Genomic DNA, 11,637 nt, shown 5'->3' with positions numbered 1-11,637 from the left:
ACATTCAGATGGATTGGTTAGTAATGGAGTCCATCCTGTTTTTCGGTGTTTGACCAGGACGGAAGCCATGCAGGATATGCTATTTCTACCATAAAAATACTCAAGCCCAACGGCTGGGGATAATGCCAGTGTGAACAGACCCGAAGGCTATTGTGAGGGCTTCTGATGGCGCCACAACTTCCATCGTAGATTAAACATGTGAGCAAAGCCTTACTAAATCATCTCGATGCATTAGCTGTACCTTCCACATGGGGGCAGTGTGCAAAAAGAGAAACTTGCTGATTTGTCGTACTCGAACACGTATCTTTGAAGGAGGAAAATATAACTGATGCATAAGATTCTTTGTGCCCTTTGCTGGCGCTTATTGGAGCTGTCCAGGATTTGAAAAAACATGGGTACTTGCAGAAACGGCGCCACACCTGTTCACAGGTTGTGTGTTGTATTGCAATTCATTTCCGTTCAGGTTGGAAAAGCTGAAAAGAAGCAACTATGCTCTTCGAACCCGGGACTTCTTCTTTAAGTAGAGTTCGCTGTTTTAACGCTAGAGCGCTCGCTCAATCTTATGTGTGTCTGTATGTTCAGCTTAATATGGAACTTATATCAACTCTATGGCGTTCTGAAACCCTTACTACCTGTATTTGCAGCAGACCCTAAAAGCCAATGAAGGGTTAAATTGTATTTAGAAGCTTTCTAGGTAACCTAGTTTGCACTAATAGGCTGGTTTCACACAGTTTTTCAGAAAAACATTGCTGTAATTTTTGTTGTAGTTTTTTTATTTTTGTTTTAGTTTTTAGTCCAAAGCCAGAATTGGGCCCGGCAGGAAGGAGCAGAAGTCGTCCTTCCTTTAATTTCTTCGTTCTCCACTTCTGGCTTTGGCTCAAAAAACTACTACAAAAACTGTGGCTTTTTTAACAAAACAAGAAAAAGTGTAAAATCGCCCCCCCCCCCCCTTTTTTTTTTTAATATAATTTTTATTTTTTTGCAGTAAGTTTCACTGACTCCTCCCTGTTTTACTTCATGTATCTTAATACTAAGAGCTTTACATTCAATGTGGTTTATCTTCTCCGAATGCTGTAAACTCCTGAAAGAGTGATGTGAATGAAATTTTATCAAGATTTTTTTTGTATGTTGTCAATATTGTCTCTTTTTTTCCCTTTACAAAAAGTTGATGAAAATAAATCTCTTACATCTTTTTTTGGTTTTGTGGTTGCATTTTATTTCTTGTCATGCATACGATATAGCATTATACGATTCCAATCGTGGAGAGAGAACACATGACTGAACGGGTGTCGTATTTACCGGGTAATAAGCCTTTCTTATAAATACGTAGAAGACTATAATAGTCCATAAAAAAAGAAAAACCAAGCAGGGACTTGCTGTAATTAAGTGATAGTGGGGGAATCTACCAAGGGATTCCATAGCATGTTTCATTGCCTGGTCCAGATTGTGAGAAGGTTGTGCGCACAAATCACTGACACATGACACCGCAAGTATCCTCCGACAATGAAGCGCTTCTAACTTTATTAGGAGGCAGACACGTATGTGTGTGTGCATATATAATATATGCTTTACTACGTAAGCGAAACTAAGGGTGGTTATGATCTATACGTTTGGTGTGAGAGAAAGGGGGTGTCATTTAAATGTAGATGAAGCTAGTATAGTTCATGCTTCTACTTCTTATAAACCAGCTCGTAGCTCTCCGGTGTGGCTGCAGGAAACAGACGCCATTGTCTCCTCTGAAGTATGAAGCGGTCTCTGTATCCTATCTTCAACATAAGTTTTAAACAACCCTGTATAAAATAAAGCAGTACTGCCTCTTTAAATGTAGAATGAGGGAATTAGAAAAAAAACAGACAGCGCCTCAGAATGTGGTAAAGGATGTTGTAAAAAATGTGGGGCTCAGCTGATGTAAGCCGATGGGCTGCTACACCGCTGGCCCGAGTTCACCTGTAAAACACTGGTCTCCTTCCTCTTCACCTCTGATCCCCGTCGGTGTCTGCAATGACTGGGAGAGCATCTGGGATACGTCCGCAGTCCGGGAGCATCTCAGCCACAGAGCCAGGAAGAAAAAGTTAAAAAGAATCCAGCACTCTGGGTGTTGGCGAAAGGGACAGAACTTTCTTGAGAAATTTGTTGCCACAGCGAACCTCCTCACAAATCCAAGGTGGTCATTTACAATTGGATGATCCGCAGCATTCGGCATCCATTAGCAAGAATAGAACATTCTCATGTCCGCTTACATATGTGGACAGCAATTGCGATTTCTGCTCTCAGAAAAGAAAATTGCAACATGTTCTATTTTTGCATAGATTCCGCATGGACAGCTTCCATTGGAGTCAATGGAAGCCGTCCGACCCCTGACTCTTCTGCAATTGACATGGCGAAAACGTCACAGATTCCGCTTCATTGGCTAATGACGGCACGGGAAAAAAAAGTACTGCGCATGTCCAACGGTGAGCCGTCCAGACCATCCGCAATACAGAGAAATACAGGTACATGCGGACGCTGGCCGGGCACAATGTCATTGTGAAAGGGCCACAGATTGGATGGCTTCCATTGACTTCAATGGAAGTCATCCGCGCACAAATGGAGCATGCTGCGATTTTTGGCCATGAGCGGAAATCGCATTTGATTTCCGCTCCTAGGTAGGAAGCAGTGGATCTTCCTAGGAAGTAACAACCGGTATTTGCTGTGGATTCGCAGTGCTGACTCCAACCGCGGATTCCGCAGAAAATAACCCCCCGTGAGCAGGAGCCCTTAATCGGAGGATACTGTTAAAGGCAAACGCACAGCATTATAAAGTCAGGAGCCTGACTCTGTACAGTAGCCGGGTGCCCAGGTTATCGAATATATAGACAGCAAGCAAAATGAGGGGCGTGGGCACTCAGGATGCTGCAGAAGTGAATATTAAAGATTGTGCAGTTACACCATGGCTAGAACTTAAATTTTAGACACTTTTGCTGTAGTGTCTGAAAAAAGGTTTTGTCATGTGACCTTGACACCATGGCACCATTGAAAACTACAATTCGTCCTGCAAAAAACAAACCCTCATACAGTGAGGTTGATGGATAAATAAAGGAGTTACGTTTTGGTTTTTTTTTAAAGCGGGAGGAAAAAACGAAAATGGAAAAACAAAAAAAAGCTTGTTCACTAAGGGGTTAAGGTTTCTACGTAAATCTAGGGTGCAAGGCTGGAAGTGTTACAACCTCCTTTGTATTTAAGAATCTTAAAAGGACCTAGTCTGGTAAGAAAGTACGGTAGTATAGAACTCTACAGCCACGCCGGCCGGCGAGTTACTTTTAGATATTTAAAATCAACCTCCTGTAATGGTTCAAAGGGAAGATTACATAACCCCTTTAGGACCACTGATAGATCCCATTGGAAGAGGGTCTGAGGACCACTGCTCTGAGCCTTGCTGCTCCTTTGGGGAATCTCTTCACTAATGAATACTGTGAGACTTGTCTTCCCTAGAAAGCCGTGATTGCCAAACCTTGAACGTTTAAGGTTCATACACTGAGACCTTTGTCAAGTCCACATTGCGAAAGTTCCAAAATGTTGATGATCGAGAGATCTTCAGGAGGGACTCTATTTTTTGACCATCAGATCATAAACGCTACAAATTCATGTATATAGTCTTTTTGTAGAATCCACTTCGGACATCTCTCTACCTTGTAGTAGGGACTGGTCAACCTCCAGGCTGTCAGGTTGACTCTGTTTAGATGTGGGCAGAGCTGTGTGCCCTGACACATATGGTTCTGCACGGGGGGCGGGGAGCCTCTATTAACGCCATTGACTCATGTACATGAGCCAGGAGAACTATGACTTTCTGGGCCCAAACTGTATGGTGGCTACTACCATGGCCTGGTCTTGCCTGATCTTCATTAATACACCCAGTATCATGGAAACTGGAGGCAATAAATAGACCAGCTTGAATCTCCAAGGGATGGGCAGAGCATCAACTGCCAGGGGACTGGCACCTTGATGTTGAGTCTGGTTGCCATCAAGTTGACCTCCGCAACCCCCTATCTAATCTAATGGAATATGTCTGAATTCAGAGCTCACTCTCCTGGAACAGAGAGACCTTGGCTCAATCTGTCTGCTATTACATTGCATGTCCCTCAGATATGTACCGCTGTAAGGTGCGTTACATTTTCCTCTGCCCATGTCATGATCTTTGCCACCTAAATTTGGAGAGGCTGAAATTGAGTGCCACCCTGCTTGTTGACATAACAGATTGCAGTCATGTTTTCCGACCTGACTTTTACCACCTTCCTTGATCCGCGGGGTTAAGTGAGTCAGGGCAAGCCTGTTTGCCCAAAGCTATCTCTGGAGTATATATTCTTCTCCTGGGATGGCCAAATCCGTCAAACTGTGTACTCCTCCAAATGGGCGTTCATTCTAGATGGGATGCATCAGTAGCTAATACGATCCAAAGAGGTTGAACCATAGACCTCCCATCCAGCATCAAGTTGCTCCACCCATGAAGGGAGAGACAGGTCTTTTAAGACAGGTTGGATTTCTTGTTCAACCCCTTCGGGGAAACCTCCTCCTGAATAGGTTGAAAGTGCCAATGGGACCATGGCACAGCCTCTATAGATGCAGCCTTGAGACCTAAAGCTCTCATCATGGCTCTGATCATCATTGTCCTTGGCAGCAGCTAGTATTATTAAATCCTCTCTTCCTTCGAAGGGATTTACAATATTGTCATGCGAGTGGAGTTTATAATAAACCACTGAGATTTTTTTCTCTGTCTCGGGCAGGGTGTTTGATTTGTCCCAGTTAATCATCTAGCCCAATTGTTAGAGGAACTCTGTAGTTACACAGATTTGGTGTGTGAAGACCTCCTTGGGGGCTGCCAGCAGGAGCCATTCGTCCAAATAAGGGACTCCGGCCACCTGAATGGCAACTCTTAGAAATGTTCTGTAAGGACCGGCCATCGGTACATGAAGGTATATACATCCTTCAAATCTAGAGTGGCCATAAAATCCCCCACTGTAGAATGTTTGTAACGAGTCCCATCGTCTCATTCTGAATCTTCTCTTCCGTACATAGCTCTTTAAGTATCTGAGGTCTATGAGCATCCTAGCATTCTCTAACCTCTCCTCCCAGGGATGGCATCCTGTACGCACAGCAGATGCCACGGGAGCAGTCAGGAGTTAGGCTGCCTTCACACGAGCTACAAATCACATGTATGTGAGGTCCATGCTTTCTTATGGGCTCTTCCACATTAGCCATGTTCTGCTACATTGCGATACAAAGTTGCGGCGTGCTCTATCCTTCTGCGATATCTTTTGTAGCCCATGTTCCCCTATGGGGAATTGCGTGAACATAGCAGCGATATCGCAGTGTAGCAGCGCTGCCGCCTGTGTGAAGGAGGCCTTGCAGTCTCTGGTTCCAGCTGAATGGATGCTAGACAGACTGAGTGAAGTGCGGCATCTGCCAATGCAGAGTCGCTGCCCGCCGGGCGGTATTCTCAATTGGCATTTTTTCAAAATTGGCCATTAATGTGGCTGGTAAACGGAAGAATACGGTCATCGGCCCTAACACAAGCTGGGCAGCCATCCTACGTGTGGCGTGGATGACATGCAGCATGCTTTGTGCTGTGATTCAGCACATGCAAGGATCATCTGTTCCGTTCATGGGCAGAGTCACCATGTACATCTGCGCCGGTCAGCTGACTCATGGCGCAAGCGTGAGACTTTACAGAGCCGTATGGATGGCGCCTTACACCTCATCCACATTATAGGGGATGCAGCTAACAGAGACGTCCGCCCGTCAGACCGCTTTTATAAAGAGACATCGGCCATGATTGTGGCGGTCTGCTTGGTTTACTTGCTTCCAAAGTGATGACTGATTCCCTGTAATCTTTTCTGGCAACCTTTGACCCGATAACGACCAATCACCGTAGCTATATAGTGCTTGGTCCTGGGCGTTCACGCCTCCAGCCCGCAGCGTCGCACCTGAGACGGACCCCACTGCTGCTGCGGAACCTCTTGTACATTTTCATCCATTTGCTGAGCAAAGAAATTACACGCGGGCAGAAGAGCGGATAAGACGGCGGACGAGTCCCTCCCTTCTACGGCTCCATCGTGAATTGTGATGCACCTTATTCCTTCATCTTCCAAGGAGCCCGCACCCTTACAAGCATCCCCTCCCCCTCTGTCGGCCTGCCGCTGCCCCGCCGCTCCTGATAGGCCTCGTTCACATCAGCGGTTCTTGCTTCAGTTTTCCAGCTCCGTTATGTAGATGTAAAAGGCGCCTGAACAGAAGTCACATGACCCCACGGGCGATAAAGGGGCTGTTCAGCTCCAACCGGGCTTACCGCGTTCTACAGGACGAAGTAGCGCAGCACAGATACTACCGATATTCAGAGATGGCGGAACCTCCAACACGGATGTGAGCAGGCCCTAACATACATGTTCTAACATTATAGTATCACACCTACAAAGCAGACAGTAAACACTACAGGATTAGATACCCGGCTCAGCAGCCAGTATCACACAGAACAGGATTAGATACACTTCAGGTTGGAACTGTCCTTATTTTATAAATAAAGTTTTCACGAACAGTCTGTCAGGACGTTTGTCTGTGGTGTGTAAATAAAGTTGTTGAGGCGAAGCTCGCGCGTCAGGTTTTCCCGCCTCCTGCGTGCGCCTATAAGCGCCGGCGTGGCCCCGCCCTCTCCCTCTGCCTATAAGCGCCTGCGCGGCCCCGCCCTCTCTCTCTTCTCAGTGACGGCGGCGGTAGAAGGTGCTTGGTTCTTCCTGTGAAGCTAAGGCCTGGTGTCCATCCGGCGACTAGCACCCTGTACTCCGGCCATCCGAGCCCGCAGCAACCACCACTCTCCGCAGCAATGGCTTCCGTCTCCGAACTCGCTTGTATCTACTCGGCGCTCATCCTCCATGACGACGATATCACCATCACGGTGAGGAGGCCGGGGGGGCAACATGGCGGCGGGGGTGGGGACTGTGCATGGCGCGGACTACAAGGCTGAGCAGGGTGACGGGGACCTGTCTGGGCGGAGGACTACAAGTCCCAGCAGACTGGGAAGAATCGTGTGAGGGCCTACAGCTCCCGGCATGCTCTACTGCCCCCGCTGACTCCACAAGGGGCGCCGACGAGTCTCTTGGTGATTCCTGCCGCAGCGTTCTACATCTTGTGGGATGGGATTGATTGCAGACCCCAAAAGCTAACACTCTAATCTCGGAGACCCAGGAGCTGCAAGACCCCTGCGCCCCTGCTGTACCCCATAGACATCAGTGGGGTCTCCTGTGCCCCTCCTGATCATTCAGGCTAGTTAACCCCTTCCTGTACCCCAATGTGTGATGCTGACTGCATGAGAAACGGAAGCTTCCAGCACTGATGTCCCCGATCAGGGAACTCCGCTCCTCGCCGCCGCTTCAAGGCTTGTGCCAGGTTATAAAGCTGCCAGAAGTGTGTGACCCGTGACATCTTACCTCTTGGGGTGCTGTTGATCAAGGGGGAAGGGGTCACAAAGGTCCCCCTACATAATGACTGGGTTGGTGCAGTATGTCTCCACCAGAAGCATGGGTGGCCTGAGTTACAGGGGAGGAGGTGGGCACGGCTGCGGACTGGCTGTACCGGCCCCCACTGACCGCTCACACATCCCATCACTGCTGAAGCCAGGCCCGCTGTCACATGGGTGGATCAAGGTCACCGCCGGCTCGCCACCAGTGAAGCCCCATTTAGACATAACAATCACTCAAAAGATGTCTTTTGAGCGATTATCGTTGTCATTTTCAGCGCAAGATGAGCGATCACCTTGCGCTGCGAACAGAGGATGCAGAAGACAAGTGGGGTGTCCCTGCTTGTCTTCTGCATCCAGCTGTTTTCTGCACGGAGCGCCCGGCTGTTATACAGCCGGGCGCTCCATACCGGGTATGGAGAACACAGCTGGACCGCTCTGTTCTCCATACCCCGCCTGTGATCAGGGAGCGGGATGAAACAATAGTATCAGCTGTATCCCGCTGTGAATCCCTGATGAGGCTCATCGTCAGAACACTGACAGACAACGATGAGCGACGGCATAACGAAAACTGCGTGATGTCAGTGAGTTACACACAACGATTATCGATCAAAAGACGGCTTTATCGTTGTCTAAATGGGCCTTGAGGTAGCCGGTCGCCAGCTGTGGGCGATCCCTATAACTCAATCCGGACAACTCATGTCTCGCCCTGTACTTCCGGTGGAGACCTAATGCACCAGTACCCATAATGACAGATGACCCGCTTGTACTCCGCAGTACCCAACACTCCCAGTTATAGGGGGGCAGCAGCAGCCCTCAGGGACTCCTAGCAGTTCATCATAGTTATGGATGGGGGTAACTTGGCGCAACCCTCTAGTCCGTTCTCTGCAATCGGATGATGGTGCTGATGGGGTCACCACCTCCGGCCCCTAGTGTGTAGTACGAGGCCCCATCACCCTCACCGCCGCCCCCCACATTGACTGGTTTATAGGTCAGCCCTGTGCAGGACAAGCCCCCTCAGGTGTACAGTCCCATGGCTGCCCCGACAGATGCCTGCGCGTTGTCCCCTCCAGGCAGGAATGTTCCATTGTGCAGTGGGTGGAGACATCTAACTTATTACATATGGAGTTGTTGGTGAAGCCCATAAAGCCACAGTTGGTTATTCTAGGGGCTGGACCGCTCCTTCCACATGCATTAATATAACCCATGGAGCTGCCTCAGTGGGTGACTGCGCTCGGTGCCCGCGCTCGGTGCCCAGCTTATGGGACGTCACATTGACTGCACCCAGTAACAGCTCAGCGATTGATTGGGGGGTCCGAAGGCAGTCGTGGGGCGCAGCAAGAGAGGAGAGTAGATCACAATTTACATTACTGCATAGAGTTCTGACAACCCCTTTAAAGGTTAATAACGCACTTGTGGCTGACAACTCCTTACAGTAGAACGATCTGACAACCTCTTTTCTCTCTGCAGGAAGACAAGATCAACGCTCTCATCAAGGCGGCGGGTGTCAGCGTGGAGCCCTTCTGGCCGAGCCTGTTCGCTAAGGTGCGTTCTCTAGTGGTGCCGCGGACGTAGAGCCGCACACGATTAAAGCTCGCAGCCGAGGCCGTCATGGCCGATGAGCTCTGAGTGTCGGAAGTGTGCTACAGGAACACGGCAGATTTTTCGCTAACACCACAAGGGGCCCGATGGCTCCGATGAGTGGAGTTTGATAGTAATTCTTGCCACATGTGAACTGGATTGTATGAGGATGATGGGGGTTGTGATACGAGGGTCCCTGTGACTGGTAACGTTAGAGGGCTCTTTACATCTTGTATTACGGAGATGGGGCCCCTCTAAGCAGCGTTGTCACTGAGGACTTGGCGTTTGATGTAATTGGGGGTGGGGGGCACTCGGGGCACAACTTGGCGGCTGGTATAGGATCGTCATGACGACTGATGCAATCTGTTTTGTTTCTCCCTTTAGGCTCTGAATAACGTGAATATCGGCAGTCTGATCTGCAACGTTGGTGCCGGAGGTGGCGCCCCCGCTGCTGCAGCTGCTACCGGTGCTGCTCCGGCGGCTGGTGCTGCTCCAGGTAATGACTCCAGAATGTACTGTACAGTGGCTCAGGGCAGCGGACTCTGTGTATTAACAATCAGCATGAAGTGTCAGTGAAGGGAATCTAATTCCAGAGGATGAAAACTCTCCCTTTGTCATCTGGATGGGATCATTCACTGACGGCAAGCGGTGATCTGGGAGATAGTGAGGAGGTGGAGCTCGCTGTAGGAAGGTCTGCAGCTCTAATGTCTATCAGCTGGACAGACAAATCATCTACAGGGGTCTTGGCAGCCGGGGTATGTGGCAGCGACTTCCTCCCCTCGTTCATGGCACACGCAGGCTCCCTTGGGGGGGGGGGGGGATCTCTGCAGCAATGGCCAGAGGTTGCAGGCGTTCCTCTGAAATCTCTATACTGTAAGGGGATCTCGAGGGTCACTTTGCGCTGCCCTTGCAGTAAATATTTGGGGGATTGTCCTATGTTGACCTCTTGTGTATTCTGTGTGGGCTTAAAGTGCCAGCTGTCATGGGCTCCACTAGGGAAGCTTACGGACGCCTGTATGCCAGAACATTGTGGACTTCCCTCTGTGCCGTCTTTGCCACAGTGAGTGGGGCTTGTTGGAGGCAGTTTGGCATCCTGGACCAGCAGATTTGACAGAAGTGTGCATTGTGTGCTGCGAAGGTTATACGAAGACTGACCCCCCCTTCCCCCCATTGTTTTATGTATACGGTGCACTATATTATAGCATATCTAGTATATCTGGTGTCGTAGTTAGTCTGCTGATGTATACGAACTTCGGGGAGGTCTGTAGGACGCTGGGGACCGCTGTAGGGTGACTGGCTGCCGATGGGTACATTAAACGTGTTGTACGAAGCTTCTGCAGAGCAGGATTTTTATCAGATGCTACAAAAAGCCTCTCTTTATACATGGGAGATGATAAAAATCACGGAGAGGTGGAGCATGCACAATTTTTTTATTGTCCCCACATCACATGCTTTTCAGATGGTGGAATTATCCTAATGTATTTTTATTTGCAGCAGAAGAGAAGAAAAAGGAGGAAGAAAAGAAGGAAGAGTCGGAGGAGTCGGATGACGACATGGGCTTCGGTCTTTTTGACTAAATATTTTGTAAGAGGACTTGTAATAAAGAGAATCCATCAGATCTCAGCGGTTCGATCGCTTTGTCCTCCTGCTTTGGGGGGGGGAACTGCTAAGAATGTGGCAAAATGGATTTAGCCAAAAATGTACATATTGTATGTCTAATCTTTAAAGCAGTTGAGGGAGGTGTGATAAGATGATTACCATGCAGGAAAGTGCTGGGACAGCTACATGCCGCCCGGAGATGTCGCACCCGGAGATGTCGTTTTAATGCATAACTTGTGCTGCTGCTGTCTGACTTCTAAAGCAGATCTCACAATGTAGCTTGGTGACTCCTGTTCCCTCTTTCAGTGGCCACTAGGGGGCGTTGGGCTAGAATGCTGCTCAGTTCCATGGTTAGCTGAAGTGCCGCAAGTGTGTTCTGTGCAGGCGGTTTGGCCGTGTAAGAACAGCTAAGCTCATGTTGTAACGGCTGTAGTTGGATGTTCTTCTGATCCCGCTGTTTACGACAGCATTGTTGCCCCTGACCCAATGTGCATGCTGATTGTTTGTTGTTGGGCGTCTAACAAAATGATGCTGACGAGCATAATATGCTGTATTACATAAGTATTCTCATGCTGTCAGTCATGTTCAGGTCACCTTGTGGGGACGACTAAAAAAAAATCTAGTATTAAGAGTCCTCGTGTTTTATTATGGGGGGGCGGGAGAGCTACACTAGTCAGCGGCTGGTGGTCTCAGAAATCAGACATCCGCCTGTAATTGGTGCAGCTCCTCCTGCACTTCGCAGGGCAGTAACGTCATCCGCAGGCTACATTGTGCACTGGACAGCTATTGGCTGATGATCTAGCTATTTTGACCACAACTTGTGCCAAGAGTCGGGAATCATTCAGGAGTTGCTTTGTTTCAGCTCACTGAAACCGAACGACTGAGCAACTTCTCGCTTGGTGTAAACGGGTAGTCCGTGAATGTAGGTGGCTGGAACATCTCTGCTGTGTTCTGCCTCAAGTCCCTGAGCG

At 48.8% G+C, this 11,637-nt stretch overlaps 1 protein-coding gene and 1 non-coding gene across 3 annotated transcripts; both read left to right on the top strand.

Annotated features, from left to right (window-relative positions):
* The first annotated feature begins 6,703 nt into the window (after positions 1-6,703).
* RPLP1 (ribosomal protein lateral stalk subunit P1) lies at positions 6,704-10,685 on the top strand. 2 transcript variants are annotated; one of them, XM_066578758.1, is made up of 4 exons: positions 6,704-6,925; positions 8,957-9,031; positions 9,452-9,563; positions 10,565-10,685. In XM_066578758.1, the coding sequence occupies exons 1-4, from the start codon at positions 6,854-6,856 to the stop codon at positions 10,642-10,644; spliced, it is 339 nt and encodes a 112-aa protein (XP_066434855.1). In that variant the 5' UTR covers positions 6,704-6,853; the 3' UTR covers positions 10,645-10,685. The 2 variants fall into 2 exon arrangements, with proteins under 2 accessions (XP_066434855.1, XP_066434854.1); XM_066578757.1 differs by having other exon boundaries at positions 6,705-6,925; positions 10,562-10,685.
* LOC136579389 (small nucleolar RNA SNORA62/SNORA6 family) lies at positions 9,063-9,218 on the top strand. Its single transcript, XR_010786861.1, has one exon. It is a non-coding gene; the product is annotated as a small nucleolar RNA SNORA62/SNORA6 family (small nucleolar RNA).
* Positions 10,686-11,637: the final 952 nt, after the last annotated feature.

The sequence above is a fragment of the Eleutherodactylus coqui genome, chromosome 9 (genome assembly GCF_035609145.1).
Source record: "Eleutherodactylus coqui strain aEleCoq1 chromosome 9, aEleCoq1.hap1, whole genome shotgun sequence".
In the NCBI taxonomy this organism is placed as follows: Eukaryota; Metazoa; Chordata; class Amphibia; order Anura; family Eleutherodactylidae; genus Eleutherodactylus; species Eleutherodactylus coqui.
The sequence above is the reverse complement of the archived record's forward strand: the minus strand, read 5'-3'. Positions and strand labels throughout refer to the sequence as shown.

Excerpts from the sequence above, each read along its gene's own strand:
- RPLP1 (XM_066578757.1), top strand. The coding sequence starts at position 6,854 with ATGGCTTCCGTCTCCGAACTCGCTTGTATCTACTCGGCGCTCATCCTC. Across the intron at positions 9,032-9,451 it reads GGCCGAGCCTGTTCGCTAAG|GCTCTGAATAACGTGAATAT; the intron begins GTGCGTTCTCTA and ends TTCTCCCTTTAG. Across the intron at positions 9,564-10,561 it reads GGCGGCTGGTGCTGCTCCAG|CAGAAGAGAAGAAAAAGGAG; the intron begins GTAATGACTCCA and ends TTTTATTTGCAG.